Source organism: Megalobrama amblycephala, linkage group LG7 (assembly GCF_018812025.1).
Source record: "Megalobrama amblycephala isolate DHTTF-2021 linkage group LG7, ASM1881202v1, whole genome shotgun sequence".
Classification (NCBI taxonomy): Eukaryota; Metazoa; Chordata; class Actinopteri; order Cypriniformes; family Xenocyprididae; genus Megalobrama; species Megalobrama amblycephala.
In genome coordinates this window covers 11,849,209-11,868,748 of record NC_063050.1, presented here as the reverse complement: position 1 = coordinate 11,868,748, position 19,540 = coordinate 11,849,209, and the positions used below count along the sequence as shown (strand labels likewise).

At 35.8% G+C, this 19,540-nt stretch overlaps 2 protein-coding genes across 3 annotated transcripts in view; one reads left to right on the top strand and one right to left on the bottom strand.

The window, feature by feature from the left end:
* The window catches only part of LOC125271359 (complement C3-like), a 731,185-nt gene that overhangs the window by 485,021 nt on the left and 226,624 nt on the right, over positions 1-19,540 (top strand). The gene's annotated exons all lie outside the window — the stretch shown is intronic.
* Positions 1-19,540, bottom strand: part of LOC125271349 (complement C3-like) — a 118,898-nt gene that overhangs the window by 22,134 nt on the left and 77,224 nt on the right. For both annotated transcript variants that reach the window (XM_048195412.1, XM_048195411.1), the window contains exons 27-38: positions 18,864-18,959; positions 18,606-18,762; positions 18,232-18,395; positions 15,726-15,884; positions 14,476-14,532; positions 14,289-14,379; positions 14,072-14,117; positions 13,582-13,672; positions 13,361-13,450; positions 4,780-4,885; positions 3,755-3,844; positions 1,469-1,549 (exon numbers count right to left, since the gene is read on the bottom strand). In XM_048195412.1, coding sequence (XP_048051369.1) covers positions 1,469-1,549; positions 3,755-3,844; positions 4,780-4,885; positions 13,361-13,450; positions 13,582-13,672; positions 14,072-14,117; positions 14,289-14,379; positions 14,476-14,532; positions 15,726-15,884; positions 18,232-18,395; positions 18,606-18,762; positions 18,864-18,959 — 1,228 coding nt within the window. The remainder of the gene's footprint in view (positions 1-1,468; positions 1,550-3,754; positions 3,845-4,779; positions 4,886-13,360; positions 13,451-13,581; positions 13,673-14,071; positions 14,118-14,288; positions 14,380-14,475; positions 14,533-15,725; positions 15,885-18,231; positions 18,396-18,605; positions 18,763-18,863; positions 18,960-19,540) is intronic.

Below are 19,540 nucleotides of genomic sequence, written 5' to 3'. Positions count from 1 at the left end.
AATAATAATAAAAAAACGCTCCATTCATCACTCACAGACTCACTGATTAAACTGTAGTTCTTGAGATAACAGCTCACTTGAGGGGAAATATTCAGTCTGATCCTCACACAAAGCTATTGTTTAATTTCAGGAGACTTGGAATACAGTGCACAAGCCAATTGTTCTACTCTTATTGTGTGTTTGCCAATTATGTAGCTTAACCGACATGGTCATTATGAAAAGAGCAACACATAATGTTTTTATTGGCAACAGTGTGCTCACTTGTTTGCATTTTGTCCACAATTTATAATAATAAAAATAAATAAATAAATAAATAAAAAATCATTCCACAAAAAAAAAAAAAAACAACACAACAGGATCCTGCAGGTTTAGACAGAGGTGTAAAGTCCAGGGGTCAGAAAGTAAAAGTCCTGCCATATTTTTTATTGCTTTAGTTGAGCTCTTGACCTTTGACTATTTAATGTTGGATTTTGTTTGGGCAGTTGTAACTGAGACAAACAAATAGACAAGATGAGCAGGTGGTGTTGGTTATGTTTTCATATAATCATTATTTGATCTGAATCACTGAACTCATTTAGAGCCCAATCTCTGAGTTAGATTTACATTATTGATTACAGCAGCACTGTGATTCTACAGCACAAGATCAGCTTTTTCAATTTAATCCAAAGAATTTCTTAAAAGTTGTTCTGAAATATTATTTTTTTTTTTTTTTAAAGACTTTCTTTTAGGCACACACAGACATCAAGAATCAGCCTGTGAATCTCAACAATGGTGACAAGCAACATATTCTGATAAACAGATCAACTCTGAACATTAGAAAACAAGCTACTAAAAAGTTGCATAAAACAGAAAGAAAAAAAAATAGTGACAATAAAAGAAATTACTAAGACAATTAAGCTCAAAATGTATTCATGCAGCAATGCATGATGGGAGCCATGGATGAATTTTGATTGGTGGCTCCCAGAATGCACTGCAACATGGTATATTATTCTCACCACTGTTGAGATTCACAGGCTGATTCTTGATGTCTGTGTGTGCCTAAAAGAATTTTGTGTTATTATTATTTTTTTTTAAATCAAAACAACTTTTGAGAGATTCTTAGGATTAATCAATAACGTAAATCTAAAAGGGTTAGTACGCTGGATGCGAAGCTCAGTGCTGCGACACTTACTAAAATTTGAATGCATTGTTTTCTGGGTGCTGAATTTTTTTTCTCCTTTGGTGATTCTGCTTGTTATCATCAGGTGTCTTCAATAATGGTCAATCATCACTCAATTTATCACTTATTTATCTCACTAACTTTAACACTGCTTCAGTGGGTAGAATAAAACATATGGCAGGACTTTTACTTTCTGACTCCTGGACTTTATACCTCTGGGTTTAGAACAACATGAGAGTGTGTAAATAATGAATCTTCTTGAAGTATGACAGTCATGAACATGAATTAACAGAGAACTAAATAATTTACCATAATCCATGCCAGCTTCACAGGCTTTTTCCAAACGATCCTCTTCTTTTACTTTTTCTTTCTTCTGGTAAGTGCAGTTTTCTGTGTTCAGAGAAGTTTATGTTCATGCACACATGTACACACTTGCAATCACACACAAATATCCATAAAATTGTCATAAACAAGAAAAAAAAAACAGAATGTATTAGAACTTTTTCCATGTAAAGAAGCCATTATTATGGAACTGCCCAGCTAACAGAATTTCTGGGAACATTAAAAACATCCAGTTTTCTTGACGTTACAGGAATGTTTTTATAAGGTATAATGTTCCTCAAACGTTCTTTCAACTTAATTTAGATCTAAAATTCAACATTGTAGGAACGTTGATTTGTAACATTCAAAGAACATGAAAATGTTCAGTTTCCTTAATGTTAGTTGAATGTTATTTAAAAGTTAGTATGATGTTCCTGAAACATTCTTTCAATCATTCAAACACCTGCTGTGAACAAACACTGAAAGAAAGAGAAATAAGAACACAAACTACAACTTTCTTCAGCCACAGCCTTAGATGAACTGAAGATAAAAGACATTAAATCTCTGAAGATCTGATTAAACAACTCCACAAACAGCATTACTAGCTTCACTTATTACTAACCAGACTGACTTTATTTCTGTCACACGTCTACAAAAGCTCTTACTGAAAATTAACAGAAGTTGAGATGTTTCGTTTGAGGTCACCATCATGGAGGTTGGTGGTTGCTTTAGTTGAGCTCTTGACCCCTGACTATTATATAGTTGATTCTTGATGAGCACTTGCATGTTATCAGAAAACTTTTCTGCACTGACAGAGAAGCTCAGCATGTATGTTTTAATAACAGACAAACAACTGCATTAAAGTTATTTTTGAGTTTTGAACAATCTAATATAAAACAGTTCAGTGTTAAATAAAACATTCTATCACATTTTTTGAGTTATTTACTTTTCACTTAACACTTCAATATCAAAAGAAAAATACAATAAAGCAGTTGACTAAACCCCTTTATTGCAGTTGTTTGTCAGTTATTAAAACAAAAATCCTGATCTTGTAGTGCAGAAATGTTTTCTGAAAAAACACCTGCAATTGCTGATAAAGAAGCAACTCTATAACACTCAGGGGTCAAGAGCTCAACTAAAGCAACCACCAACCTCCATGATGGTGACCTCAAACGAAACATCTAAACCTCTGTTAATTTTCAATAAGAGCTTCTCTATTTTGTCATTTATACTTTTTGGTTTTGCATTATCAGCCCTGTGAAACTACAGCATGAAGAGAGAAGAAAAAACAGCATTGCAGCAAACAGACATATTGAATAATCTTAAAACCGTGTATTGATTCAGCAATGTACAAGCCTTTCTTGTGAAACACTATTGTAACTGCTCAAACACAAAATATTTTAAAGGCATAAAAGGTTCAAGAGCCCAACTAAAACAAACCCTGACCACCATGATGGTATATTTGGCATATATATGGCATATTTTTCTGACCAATAAAACACCAACATCTAAACCTCTGTTAATTCTCAATAAGAACGTATTTAGACATGTGACAGAAATAAAGTTAGTCTGGTTAGTAATAAGTGAATCAGATCTATTAATCAGATCTTCAGAGATTTAATGTCTTTTATGTTCAGTTGATTTCATCTAAGGCTGTGGCTGAAGTCACTTGTAGTTCTTGTGTTTCTCTTTTCTTCAGTGATTCTGCTTGTTAACAGCAGGTGTTCATCATTAATGTTCAATCATCATTTAATTAATTGCTTAATTATCTCATTAACTTTAACTCTGCTTTAGTGTTATTTTAACACTATTTATAGAGGGACCAAATATACTCTGACCAGAGTTGATTTAACTCTGGGAATTTTACTGTGTACTAACCTTTAAATAACATTCTACTAACATTAAGGAAACTGAACATTTTCATGTTCTTTGAATGTTACACATCAACGTTCCTACAATGTTGAATTTTGGATCAAAATTAAGTTGAAAGAACGTTTGAGGAACATCATACTAACCTTTAAATAACATTCAACTAACATTAAGGAAAAAACTGGACGTTTTTTAATGTTCCCAGAACCAACACTGAATATTCAGAGAACGTTCTTATAACAAAATTCTGTTAGCTGGGTTGTTTTATCTGACACTTTGACTAACATTACAAATAGACAGCAGGGAACCAAATAAAATATTTCAGCAGTTCAGTATACAGTACATGATAATATCTATTTTAACTATTGCATTTCAGTGTTTGTGATGTGTTGTTTCTGATAATACCTTCTGCACACTGGCACAGGTCTCCCTTACACAGTCTGTATATAGCGCCATCTTCCCTATCAGGGCCATAGAACTTTGTACAACGTGCATCTGGAAAAGAAAAACACACATATGGGTTTAATGCAGCAAGGTCAATTGATTAAATATGTAAATAGATTCATGATATGCAAATTAATTAATCTCAATAAATATTATATAACAATATCTGATGAGAAAAGCCCACAAGTAAACATAATTTAAATTAATACTTATTCTTTTTAGTGATTCAAAGACATACAGCTTACAAATGTTTTATGTTGTACTTGAGACTCATGAGACTTAAATCATTTGATAATTTCTGACTGGTTGCTCATATGACAGCATGCAGTTGAAGATGTCACCAACATTGTTTCAGTACTATTATTTTATATATAGTTTGTGAAAAGTCTGTGTAAACTCCTTTTGTAAGAATCATCAAAACAATATAATTTGGCAATGGAATTGCTTATTTTATGTATTTGTTTGGGAGCGATACCAGCATCTGTACAGTGTTTGTGTCCAGACAAAAAACACTGACAACAGAGCAAGCAGAGAGCATAATGGAGAAATCAGAGAAAAATGTCTATGAAGTAAATCAATATAATGAACAGAATATTAAACCAATGTAATATTCACGTGTAGCTGCTGTTTGCTAGTCGATAAGCGAAATATGCAGAGTGGACTGAGCGCAGAGCGACACAGACGCACAAGCTTGTTGAGTGCATTCCTTTTTCACACAGCAAGCACACGTCAATGTAACGTCAAGAAGACGTTAGACTACAAATAAAGAACTGAAATTGACATCAGTCAGACGTAAAATTTTGGATGAAAATGAAAATCAGGTTGAACTCTAAATCCAACATTTGTTTGATGTCAAGCTCCCCACTGTAACAGTTTATGGAAAGAGCAGCGAGAGAAAATGTGATCGGAAGATGACTACTTGATGATAAAGATATAATCATCATAACAGAAGTTATGATGAATATGATGATTGACGTCAAACTTACTGGGTGAGTAATATTCATATATTTTGACTGGAGCAGGTTGAAGCAGACCCACATCAAACATCTTGTGCATTCTGAAGGAAATTGTTTCATTCTCTTTATGAGAAACCTATTGAGAGAGAGAAATCAATGGAAATTTATAATATGAAATTAAATGTCATATGGTACACTGAACTGGAAACTGTTAACTTTTGCACAAAGCAACAAATAAGTCACTGCACTGAGTTGAAAATGTCACCTGCGTATGACAACAGTTCAAATTGTTAAATGAAGTCATTATTTTTGTTTTGTTTTTGCACATAAAAAGTATTCTTGTCGCTTAATAACATTAAGGTTGAACCACTGCAGTCACGTGGACTATTTTAACTGTCTTTAATACCTTTCTGGACCTCAAAAGGTGCAATGAGGTTGCTGCCTACACACTCTCAGAAAAAAAAGTACATAATTGTACCTTTAAGGGTACAATGGTACAAAGGTACAAATTTGTACCCTTGTGTTTTGTACCTAAAGAGACCAGTTTTGTACCTTTGGTGACAATTTTGTACCTTTATTTAACAGTACAAAAATTGACCCTTAATTCAAAAAGGGTACAAAATTGGCTTTGACAGCATACAATCATTGACTATAATGAGATATATATATATATTTTACACACACACACACACACACGCTGAATTAAAATCAGAATTCATTAAATTCATTTTCACATTTTACAACATTTCATTTTAAACACATTTTTAAACATTCCATATGAGTCCACACAGCAAAATCCCCAGTGTTAAATTAACACCCAAAGAGTACATATGAGTCCATCTTGCCAGGTGTTAAAAAGTAACACTGAAGCAGTGTTAAAGTTAATGAGATAATTGATTGATGATTGAGTGATGATTGACAATTAGTGGAGACACCTGATGATAACAAGCAGAATCATTGAAGAAACAACAAGAGAAAAAGAGAGAGACGCAACAACTACAACTGACTTCCAGCCATTAAACATTATTACACTTATTATTAACCAGTTTGATTTGATTTCTGTCATACATCAACAAAAGTTCTTATTGAGAATTAACAGATGTTTAGATATTAATGTTTTAATGAAAGTTTAGTTTGAAGTCACCATGATGGTGAAAAGCATTTCCTTTAGTTGGGCTCTTGACACTCTTTATTAACATTAATTTATCTCAGGCTGCTCCAACTTTGTGTTTGTAGAGCACATTTGTTATGGCCAGAGAACTTATGATCTGAGCTGTGTTTCCCAAAAGTGTTGTGAGCCAAAGTTGATCAATTTAGGTTTACAATGCTTTGGGAAGAACAGTCATAATGGTTGTGTTTCCTCATTGTGAAATGGCCAGAATCATTGGTGACATCCAGTATTAACTGGTGATATAGATGTTGTATTATTTCTTTACAGTAAATCAGTTACAGCTTGAGATCCATGAGATTTTATAATCTGAAGGGTTTTTCTGAAACACACACAGACATCAAGAATCAGCATATGACCCTCAACAATGGTGACAATCAAACAAAGTGCTTCATGTTGCAGTGCATGATGGGAGCCACCAATCAAAACTCATCCATGGCTCCCATCATGCATTGCTGCATGAATAAATTATGCAGCTGAATTGTCCTGTAATTTTCGTAGATTGTTCATGTTTGCTTTTATTTTTCTGTTGTTTTGTTGTGACAGTAGCTTGTTTTGTGATGTTCAGAGTTGATCTGTTTGTCAGTATTTTGTATTTATTTATCATCACCGTTCTTGAGAATCAGATGCTGATTCTTGATGTCTGTGTGTGTTTAAACACTGAAGCTTCGGTGCATAATGTGTTATTCCTAAAAAAAAAAAAAAAAAAAAAAAAAGACATATTGCTGTTGGATCTCAAGCTGTAAAATCACAGGACTACAATCATTAATACTAAAGCTACACATCAAGCACACAGTCAGAGATTTAGACTCTAAACAACATCAGGCCATCACATGATGATTATATCATCATCAAATTATATTGTGACCAGATCCTAGTTTCTCTGACCATAACAAATGTGTTTTACAAACACAAAGTTGGAGCAGCCAGAGAAAAATTAATAATAAAAGGTAAAGAGTCAAGAGCCCAACTAAAGCAAACGCTGACCTCTTTCATGGTGACTTGAAATTAAATATTCCATAAAACATTAATTAACACCTTTTTTCTCTCTTTCCTTCAATGATTCTGCTTATTAACATCAGGTGTCTCCACTAATTGTCAATCATCACTCAATCATCAATCAATTATCTCATTAACTTTAACACTGCTTCAGTGTTACTTTTTAACACCCGGCAAGATGAACTCATATGGCAGGGATGGACAACTCCGGTCCTGGAGGGCCGGTGTCCAGCAGAGTTTAGCTCCAACCCTAATCAAACACACCTGAACCAGCTAATCAAGGTCTTTAGGATTAGTACACAGCAAAAACTGCAGTGTTAAATTAACTCTCCTGGGAGTACATGTGAGACCATACTCAAGAGTGTTAAAGTGTTAAAATAAGAGTGTTAAAAGAACACTGAAAAGTGTTAAAGTTAATAAGATAATTAAGTGATTAATTGAGTAATGATTGACCATTATTGAAGACATCTGATGATAACAAGAAGAATCACCAAAGGAGAAAATCACAATTTTTAAGACACCATCGTGGAGATGAGGGTTTGCTTTAGTTGGGCTCTTGTCCCTTGACTTTTTAAAATAATATTTAGTTTGGGCTGTTTTAACTGAGTTATGACATCCAGACAAACAAATGGAAAAAATGATCCGGTGGTGTTGGTTATGTTTTCACATAATCATTATTTGGTCTGAATATCTGAACTCATTTAGAGCCCAATCTCTGAGTTAGACTGACATTATTGATTACAGCAGAACTGTGATTCTACAGCAGATCAGCTTTATCAATATAATCTGAAGGATTTCACAAACAGTTCTGAGCAAAAAAAAAAAAAATCTTTCTCTTAGGCACACACAGACATCAAGAATCAGCCTGTGAATCTCAATGACGGTGACGAGCAACATATTCTGATCAACAGATCAACTCTGAACATTAGAAAAAAAGCTACTAAAAAGTCGCATAAATGGAACAAAATAAAATATGAGAATAAAGGAAATTACTAAGACAATTCAGCTCATAATTTATTCAGCTCATAATTTATTCATTCAGCAATGCATGATGGGAGCCATGGATGAATTTTGATTGGTGGCTCCCAGAATGCACTGCAACATGCTTTATTATTCTCACCACTGTTGAGATTCACAGGCTGATACTTGATGTCTGTGTGTGCCTAAGAGAAACATTTTTTTTTTGCTCAGAACTGTTTGTGAAATCCTTCAGATTATATTGATAAAGCTGATCTGCTGTAGAATCACAGTGCTGCTGTAATCAATAATGTCAATCTAACTCAGAGATTGGGCTCTAAATGAGTTCAGTGATTTAGGTCAAATAATGATTATGTGAAAACATAACCAACACCACCTGATCATTTTTGCCATTTGTTTGTCTGGATGTCATAACTCAGTTAAAACAGCCCAAACTAAATATTATTTTAAAAAGTCAAGGGACAAGAGCCCAACTAAAGCAAACCCTCATCTCCACGATGGTGGCTTAAAAATTGTGATTTTCTCCTTTGGTGATTCTGCTTGTTATCATCAGGTGTCTTCAATAATGGTCAATCATTACTCAATTAATCACTTAATTATCTTATTAACTTTAACACTTTTCAGTGTTCTTTTAACACTCTTATTTTAACACTTTAACACTCTTGAGTATGGTCTCACATGTACTCCCAGGAGAGTTAATTTAACACTGCAGTTTTTGCTGTGTACTAATCCTAAAGACCTTGATTAGCTGGTTCAGGTGTGTTTGATTAGGGTTGGAGCTAAACTCTGCTGGACACCGGCCCTCCAGGACCGGAGTTGTCCATCCCTGTCATATGGAATGTTTAAAAATGTGTTTAAAATGAAATGTTGTAAAATGTGAAAATGAAAAGGATTTAATAAATTCTGATTTTAATTCAGCGCGTGTGTGTGTGTGTGTGTGTGTGTGTGTGTGTAAAATATATATATATCATTATAGTCAACGATTGTTGACTATATTTTTGTACTGTTAAATAAAGGTCCAAAATTGTCACCAAAGGTACAAAACACAAGGGTACAAATTTGTACCTTTGTACCATTGTACCCTTAAAGGTACAATTTTGTACTTTTTTTCTGAGAGTGTATGTGTTGTTCAGAAACCCTCAGATTTCATAAAAAATATCTTAATTTGTGCTCTGAAGACAAACAAAGGTCTTACAGGTTTGGGACAAAATGAGGGTGAGTACTTAATGACAGAAATTTCAGTTTTGGGTGAACTAACCCTTTACCCAGCCAACACAGCATGGTGGGTCCCAGATGGGTGTAGAGATAATTAGGTGATAACGAGCAGAATCACTGAAGGACAGAGAAACAACAAGAACTACGACTTCAGCCACAGCCTTCGATGAAATCAACTGAAGATAAAAGACATTAAATCTCTGAAGATCTGATCAAACAACTCCACAAACAGCTTTACCAGCTTCACTTATTACTAACCAGATTGACTTTATTTCTGTCACACGTCTACAGAAGCTAAACACATTTTCTCTTGCTTTTCTTGCCTTAACAAACAGCAAGAGCAGCCATTCTGGGAGCCATGGATAAGTTTCGTATGATGCACTCAGAATGCATTGCACCATTGAAGCATGTCACCATTGTTGAGAATCATACGCTGATTCTTGATGTCTGTGTGCGAGTAAAACTCACAGGAGCCCAAAATATGTAAATGGTGTGTTATAAATCGTTTGATGTTCTGATTAATTTCTATTATTCTCTTGCTGTAGAATCATAACAATAAAACAGAATTAATAACATACTACCCGTATAAACCTCCCACATAATATCAATGAGTTAAGCCAATATATGATGATTATATTCTTATCATCAATCAGCTTACAGCATCTGATTATATTTTCTCTTGCTGTTCTCACCATAACAAACAGACACAGCTGTCAAGAGAAAAACTAATGTTAAAAAGTCAAGAGCCTGACTAAAGCACACACTGATCGCCACAATGGTAACATCAAATCAAACTATTACTTTCAAATAAGTAATCAACATCTAAGCCTCTTCTTAATTCTTAATACGAACTTCTGTAGATGTCTGACAGAAATAAAGTCAGTCTGGTTAGTAATAAGTGAAGCTAATGTTGTTTGTGGAGTTGTTTAATCAGATCTTGAGAGATGTAATGTATTTTATCTTCAGTTGATTTCATCCAAGGCTGTGGCTGGAAGTAGTTCTTGTGTTTCTCTTTCCTTCAGTGATTCTGCTTATTAACAGCAGGTGTTCTTCACTAATACAAAATCATTATTCAATCACTTAATTATCTCATTACCTCCAACACTGATTAAGTGTTACATTAAACAGCCTGTAGTGTGCACACTAAGCAGTGTTCATTTCATCTGGGCAAATCCATGTGGGGCCTACATGGAAACTGGGTACAAAACTGGCTGGGTCCCAGTTAGATAGGCCAGGTCAAACCCATTTGGACCCCACATGGCTCTGCTGGCTGGGCAGTGATAAAAAAAGACCAAATATTTATTCCAAAATTCTTAATTAATATTCAAAGTAGTCACACTGTCAATGTGTTACTGCTTAAGAACGACTGAATGTTTATCTTTAAATTTCTTTAAGGCAGTTACCATGCATTCATCTATTTTAAAACTGCTCTTATGAAAATTAACCATGGTTTTACTACAAATAAAAACAAAACATCGTTATTGTAGTTAAACCATGGTATTAACCATGGTTTGGCTAACTATGTTTTAACCATGGTATTTGTAGTAAAACTGTGGTAAAACAAATGGTTATCAATCTGGGAGAAAAAAAAAAAAAAAACATGGTTACTACACTTTTACTATAATAAAACCATGGTTAATTTTCATAAGGGTGTTTATCAGTCAAATACATTTATAAATGTATGCTATGATGCAAGTGGCCAGGAAGTATGACCATATTAGCCCAGTTCTGTCAACACTGCATTGGCACCCTATTAAACACCATATAGATTTTAAAATCTTGCTAATTACTAAAAGCACTAAATGGTTTAGCTCCCCAGTACCTGAGTGAGCTCTTAACACATTATAGTCCTTTAAATTTATTGCGATCTCAGGATTCTGGCTAGTTGATAGAACATTAAAATCAACCACAGGTTGACCCAGTAGACCCTTCTCCTATTTGGCACCTAAACTCTGGAACAACCTTCCTAGCATTGTTTGGGAAGCAGACAAACTCTGTCAGTTTAAATCTAGACTAAAAACACATCTCTTTAACCTGGAATACACTGTTAGACCTGTCACCAGTAATTTACTATTTACTATTGATTATACAGTTATTTACTGTAATCTACAGTGTTACTGTAAAGATACCATGCACTAAATTAAAACTTGTTACCTCATTTCATTTGCAGAGAAGTGTTGCCAGTATATAACTGTTTTTTTAACTTACAGTTTGTAACTGTTAAAATACATTTTGTGGGTGTGTCTTTTTATCTTACACCTTTAACCCTTTCAACATCACAGGAACATCATCTAGTGTCCACACTACAGAGTAAAAGTAACATTGACGCTGTGTTGCAGTGAGATAATTAAGTTAATATTTAAGTGAGGATTGAGCATTAATGATGAACACCTGCTGTTAACAAGCAGAATCACTGAAAAGAGGAACAAGAAAAGAAAAAAATATGAGCAGAAACTACAACTACGAGCAGAAACTACAACTGTTTGTTAGGCTGCATAAATTAGATCAGCTGGAACTAGGAACACTTCCTGATGTATTTGCTCCATCATAAGAAGATTGGCATCTATGCTAACATTAGTCTGTCTGTTTATCCCGAGGGTTACCATGGTCAGCTGGATCCGGGCCGTATCCAGATCAGATGGAGGACCTGCGCCTATACACGAGCACAACACATCCCTGATGTGTTAGCAGAGATCATGTCAACTGAACCATCCTCTGTGAAGGCCTCACCGACACAACAGCCAGTGGCACAGTTAACCGTTTCCATACTGGCATGATGAATCTGATCTTCAACCAAATTAAACTGGATTAAATATTTTGACTGTTCCGATCCCAATTTGACTTATGTTCCCGTAATGCTGCCTGAATCATAATAATGCACTGTTCGTTGTTGGTTTCTCCCAAGTTTTTTTTTCTTTTTTCTCTCTCCATTTTGTCACCTGTTGGAGTTTGGGATCCTTGCCACTGTCGCATCTGGCTTGCTTAGTTGGGGACAATTGATATTCAAAAATACACCATTGTATGCGAACTAAACTAAAATGGATAATGATTGAAATATTCACAGCTTAAACATACAACCATGTTAAATTTTCAGACCCTAAAAATGCAAGGTGGAATGGATTTATTTTTCAATTAGTGTAGTTCAACATGCTTTTTTTGTTTCAAATACATTTGGAATTATTTTTCTTCCATAATTAAAAAAGCTAATTTTCAGTTTGGAGCAGCCCATGCACATGTGCAGTACTTAGCGTGCATCTTAAGGCTGGAATACACTACACGATTTTTGCCTCGATTTTCCCCCTGATTTACAGTCTGAACAAGTTGACGCTAGTTGACAAAAGTCAGAGCCAGTCAGCAGATTTGAGCCGACAGATTCCATGGAAAATCGCGTAGTATATGATGGTCATAGACTCCGATTTTTTAGCTTCAGATTTCGATTCCATCCAGTCGGAGGATAACAAACCTGTTTGATATGTTGAGCCGATTTTAGAACACATATCAGTGAACTATATGTGTTGCTAATAAATACAGTATAACGTTACACAGTACAGTCATACGCTGCCCAAGCAATGCAAATCAATGGTGCCAAGTCACGATAAAAAAAAAAGAGAAAAAAAATGAGACTACTGTACAAGATCGGGTGATCACGAATCACGGCGCTTGAAGAGTAATCATGTTGAGACACTATTATATACCGCTTACAGCCGCTAGATGGAGCCGAGAGCTCACGCACGACATGCATGAACTTGCTGCATTTGTTTCGCCTGTCTGTCATGCGTCTCCTAGCAACCAGTGTTTCTGTTTGTGTTCTGAACGATTTTAAAGTCTGGTAGTGTATGATGCCCAGCTTTTCTCTGTAACCATTTACAAAGTCGGCAAGTGTATGATGCCTAATGTTTTAAAAATCTGTTCAGATTTTAAAAATCGTGTAGTGTATTCCAGCCTTTAGTAGACTGACTGTTTCTATAGCAACCGGAGCTTTTAACAGCAGCTACAATGACACGATGACTTTACCAATTGGCTCTTTTATTTAGGAGGCGGGACTTATTCCACCATATTGTGTGTGGTTCTTTCTCCCATTCATAGTAATATGAGTGCACTGTCTTTCTAAATATGTAGTATTTTATATTAATGAGCACTGTGGAACATCTATCAGCCAATCAGAAACAATACCATGGTATAAAGCAAAACAAATCAAAAGTAAACAAATCCGTTTTTGACATCATCAGGCAACACAGTTTGCAGAAATACCTTATCCAAGTAGAGGATGAGGGATCCTCGCTCTGACAGCTCATTGTCCATCTCAAATTTCTGAATGTATCTCTCCTTCCCTGTGGACAACTGAGGGCAAGAAATCACAAATAAAAATTAATACATGATATAATCAAAATGTTTTATGTCCTGTCTGCAGATGTGTGTTACATTCATCTTCTACATATGTGAGACATCTCTGCATCAGTTTATCATAATACCTCTTTAAGTTCCTTTACTTCAACATCAAATCCTGTCGGAATGCCAATGTCCAGAATAGTCATGGTGGCATCGGTTTTATCATTTTTGTAGCTGTGAAGATGGACAGATCAAGAGCAAATTTTACTGATCGGTTTCATAGGTCTTCAGTTTTACTCATGCAGCTTTCACACTACAGCTTTTGTTGAATGCCGAGTCTGTTTGACCACTGAATTATTATCTTGTAGTATAACGTAGAGCTGCTCGTCTCTGAATAAACTTTAAAGCTGTTGCATCCACAACACAGTCTCCCCTGCAGTCATTATAGTCACAGGAGTTCACCAGCTCTCCCTAGTACTCAGTTTCATGACGCAAATTTACCGCGGTCATGGGGGAAAAAAACTCGACCAATTAAACCAAGTGTGAAAACAGCCTAAATGAGCACATGCTAATTAATTACAAATAAACATATCTGACATTAAAATAAATGTATTAGGACATTTGTTCACATACATGAAATCCATTGTGAAATTGTAACTTTCAATGGCTCCTTCTTTTGCTAAAGGGGGAAAAAAAGTATTCAGTGATTTTATTTCAGGTCAGGTACTGTTTTCCCTTGCTAAAGGGAATATAAAAATAAAATAGTAATAATTACAATTAAAAGCAATACACAGAGGTTTTATTTTAGCTCTGAATGTATGGAAAGGGCATGAACTCTTGTCAGTCTTACTTTCAGGGTCTTTTTCAATTTTAACAGTCAGATCAAAGAATGTACAGTCAGACTTCTTCTCAACAGGTCTGGCATAGTACAGCGTCAAAACCTGAAAAGAGCAGTAAATCCCAGATTAGATGTTCAAACGTTTTAATCTAATTTTTGATTAAAAAAAAAAAAAAAAAAAACGCCCATGAACACTCACAGAGAGAGTGGCTGTTCCAGTTCCTCTAGCCGTCACATTGAAGTCCTTGTTCTCCACCTGTTGAGTGAACGCAGATGTATTTGAATCAGCAGAACAATTAAATTCATGATGTAACCAAACTCTATTGACACTGACAATTAAAAATTGTGGATGACGAATAACAAAACTCCCAAAATTCCTCACTTACTATCAGAGGTGTAAAGTCCAGGGGTCAAGAAAGTAAAAGTCCTGCCATATTTTTTATTCCACCCACTGAAGCAATGTTAAAGTTAATGAGATAATTAAATGATTAATTGAGTGATGATTGACCATTATTGAAGACACCTGTTGATAACAAGCAGAATCACCAAAGGAGAAAAACACAATCAGGTGTTGATTGTGTTTTCACATAATCATTATTTATCCTGAGTTAGAGTTCATTGGTTGATTACAACAGCACTGTGATTCTACAGCAGAAGATCAACTTCTTCAATATAATTGAAAACTTTCTTTTAGGCATACACAGACATCAAGAATCAGCCTGTGAATCTCAAAGACGGTGACAAGCAACATATTCTGATAAACAGATCAACTCTGAACATTAGAAAACAAGCTACTAAAAAGTCACATAAAAACAGAAAAAAAAAATAAAATAAAAAAGTGACAATAAAGGAAATTACTAAGACAATTCAGCTCATAATTTATTCATGCAGCAGTGCATGATGGGAGCCACGGACAAATTTTGATTGGTGGCTCCCAGAATGCACTGCAACATGCTGATCTTCTGCTGTAGAATCACAGTGCTGCTGTAATCAATCATGTAAATCTAACTCAGAGATTGGGCTCTAAATGAGTTCAGTGATTCAGGTCAAAAAATGATTATGTGAAAACATAACCAACACCACCTGATTATCTTTTCCATTTGTTTGTCTGGATGTTATAACTCAGTTACAACAGCCCAAACAAACTTTTATTTTAAAAAGTCAAGGGTCAAGAGCTCAACTAAAGCAAACACTCATCTCCACGATTGTGGCTTAAAAATTGTGATTTTCTCCTTTGGTGATTCTGCTTGTTATCATCAGGTGTCTTCAATAATGCTCAATCATCACTCAATTAATCACTTCATTATCTCATTAACTTTAACGCCGCTTCAGTGGGTGGAATACAAAATATGGCAGGACTTTACACCTCTGCTGCTATGATACAACAAAAACATGTAATTGACATGAGCAGCACGCCATTTGAAAACGGGAGAGAGAGATTCTACTCACCTTGTCTGATCGTGTAAGATGCGCATTATTTCTGACAATGGTCCATCTGACAGGTCTGCTTCTTCCTGTCACTACCAGCTCCACGTCCAGATTGAAGTTTTGTTGGTCCTTCACCTGTGTGCGATACTCTGCCACGGCCTGGAACACCATGATGGTCGCCTAGAAAGCACAGAAAAGCATTCAAAGACAAGTGAATTTGTGCCAGTCTGATAAATGTTCTGCATTGCACGGTTCATAATAGTAGCGCTGCTTTGTTCCCATTTTGGCACAATTGCTGTTTAATGTTTCTTATTCGAAACAGAAGTGACATCACTTATCAGATACACTGTTAGACCTTGCCAGGCTTTTTTAGAGTAAAATACTGGCAACACTGTTGCCAGTAATTTACTGTTGATTGTACAGCTATTTACTGTAATCTACTGACACATTCATTGAGTCAATGATTTTAACACAGTGAATGTGTCAGGAAGGTTAACCAGAGGTGTAGTCAAGACCAGACCCTCCAAGACCGAGACCAAGACCATTCAAGAGGGAAGTTAATGAGATAAGTCATTAATCGAGCAGTAGTGATGAACACCTGCTGTTAACAAGAAGAATCATTGAAGGAAAGAGGAACACAACAAAATAAAACACTTGTGCTTCTTCTGAACATGAAGATCAAATTTGCAATGATCTCTTTGTCAAGTCCAGTCAAAAAAAAAAGTCTTACACATCAGTGCTTGTGTTTTGGGACAACAATTCTCTTAATTTTGACACATTCACTGTGTCAAACACAGACATTCAGAATGTGTCAAAAAACATTTGTTAAAAAAACGATTCAAAATGTGTTAAATTCTTCATCATCAGTGTGTGAGTTTAGGGACAACACTCATTGTGTTAATATTGACACATTCATTGTGTGATGATTTTAACACAGTAAATGTGTCAGGAAGGTGATCTGCTGTTAACAAGCAGAATCACCAAAGGAGAAAATCACAATTTTAAGCCACCATCATGGAGATCTGCATTTGCTTTAGTTGAGCTCTAAGAGGTGTAAAGTCCAGGGGTCAGGAAGTAAAAGTTCTGTCATATTTTTTATTCCACCCACTGGAGCAGTATTAAAGTTGATGAGATAATTAAGTGATTAATACTAAAGCATGATGCAGTGCATTCTGGGTGCCACCAATCAAAATTCATCCATGGCTCCCATCATGCATTGCTGCATGAATAAATTCATGATCTGAATTGTCTTAGTAATGTGACGTTATGTGACTTTTTAGTAGCTTGTTTTTCTAATGTTCAGAGTTGATCTGTTTATCAGAATTAAGTTGCTTGTCACCGTTGTTGAGATTCACAGGCTGATATTTGATATCTGTGTGTGCCTAAAAGAAAGATTTTTTTTTTTTGGATCTGAACATTTTTTAAGAAATCCTTTGGGTTATGTTGAAGCAGGTGATCTTCTGCTGTAGAATCACAGTGCTGCTGCAAGAAAATCTAACTCAGAGATTGGGCTCTAAATGAGTTCAATGATTCAGGTCAAATAATGATTATGTGAAAACATAACCAACACCACCTGATTATCTTTTCGCGTGTCTGGCTGTTACAACTTCGTTACAGCAGCCAAACTAAATTTAACATTAAAAAGTCAAGGGTCAAGAGCTCAACTAAAGCAAACCCGATCTCCATGATGGTGACTTAAATTGTGATTTTCTCCTTTGGTGATTTTGCTTGTTAACATCAGGTGCTCATCGTTAATGTTCAATAGTCACACGATTAATGCATTATCTTGAATGAATGGACTTGTTTTGGTCTTGGAAGATCTGGTCTCAACACCACCTCTGGTCTTGGTTTTGGAGGTCTGATTTTCACCTCTGAAATGAACACAAAGTTGTGTAAATGTGTAATATTAACACATTACAGGTGTTCTTGGCTGCACAGATTGTGTTGATGCTGTGAACAAATACACAGGTTGTGTTCATTTTAAAACTACACATAATATGTGTAAAACAATTGAATTCTTCCAACACATTTTTATGCAACATTGACACAAAATGTGTAAACTAGAGTGCTGAACATAATATGTGTAATTTTTCTACACATTTCTTCTTAGAGTGTAGATTTGCCGTCAGTTCATACTGCTGTTAACACTTTCTCTGACAAGCAGATGCAATGAGACCATTTTCCCGGTTTGGTCATGTGACGTTCGACATACACACTTTTGCTGTGAGATTGATTGCTGTTGCGCGCAACTTCTGGATGTAATCTAGTATAGACTGGAATCACTGACATGTCTGACATGTCTAGTGCGTGTCTGTGTGTGTGTGCGGGGAGGGAGAGACAGATTTCAAGAATCACCAGTCAGCGACAGCTCCGAACTAAGATTAAACAACCATTATTTCCCCTAAACTGGTGGTTCCAGGCCAAACATTCGGGGCTAGATTTAAAACATTCGGGGCTTGCCCCTGGTTTAACCCCCATTACAACTCAACCTACTGCTACAGTCAAATAATAATAGATGTTAGTGTACCTGTGTGGTGCCAGAACCGCCATAATGAGACTGTTGTCTGCCCAGCCAGTGCACTGCCTCTCCTGCTTTATCGAAGTCTTTGGCCTTCACAAGCGCCAGAACAGCATAGGCCGTCGCCTCTAGTGAGTGATAAGGCTGTCCAGCGACAGTCCAAAACCTACCGGCTGATTCAAACACAAAATAGGAATAGAAACAGGACTATGTTGCTTGTCTCCTCTATTTACTTCATTAAGGTTATTGACACCAACAGGCAGCTATCATTACACCACAAAACTTTGATAATTCTTCCATTATTTACACTTGGGTTTGGCTTAGAATTGTGCTTTATACTATCTTATATAAAGCACAACACGTTTTGATGATTTGTCACTGACCTTCTCCTTGGGTGGAATGTCTCATCAAGATGTCTTTATTGAGTTTTTCAGCATTGGCCAGGGCGTAGGATGTCATCGCAACAGCGTAAGGATTGGTCAGTTTTGGAAGTCGACCTTCTAAGAAGTCAACAGCCTTCTTGATACTTTCATGCAGACTCTAAAAAAAGTGTGTGTGAGAGGTTAAACCCAAGAGACAAAAAAACAAAATCAACCTTCAAATCTTTTTGATAAACAAAACAGTGGAAGAGATGTACTTACACCAACTGATCCAGCACAGATCTCTCTGCCCTCCTGCATGGCAATCACAACAAAGGCCGTCAGAGAGGCATCGGCATCTTTGCCTCGTACGTCACCCTGTGTAGTAAACAAGTACACTGTTAAACCTTGCTGTAAAAATACGACCAAATTCTGACAGTAACAAACCATTTTCCATTAAAACAGTAATATACTGTATATAAAAAAAAACGCATTCTGGGTAATATTTGTAATTTTTGAGAAAATAGCCTCAGGAATATAATGTGACTTGGCGCTCAAAGTCGACACTCAGAGGCTGTGTTCCAAATCACGCCCTATACCCTCATTCACTATTCCCTACATTAGTTCACTAATATAGTCCACTTGACAGAGTGAATGAAAAGAAGTGAGTGAATTCAGACACTGATGAACATCTGATAAGCAGAATCACTGAAGGACAGAGAAACAAGACCAGAAAAAAGAGACGAGCAGAAACACAAGAACTACAACTGACTCCAGCCACACTGAGTGTCAAACCAGTTCACAAACCAGTTTGACATTATTTCTTTCATACATGTACAGAACTTCTTGTTGAGAATTAACAGATGTGTATGTTGATGTTTTATTGAAAATAATAAAGTTTGTAGTCACCATTGTTGTGACTAGTGTTTGCTTTAGTTGGGCCCTTGACTCTTTAAAAT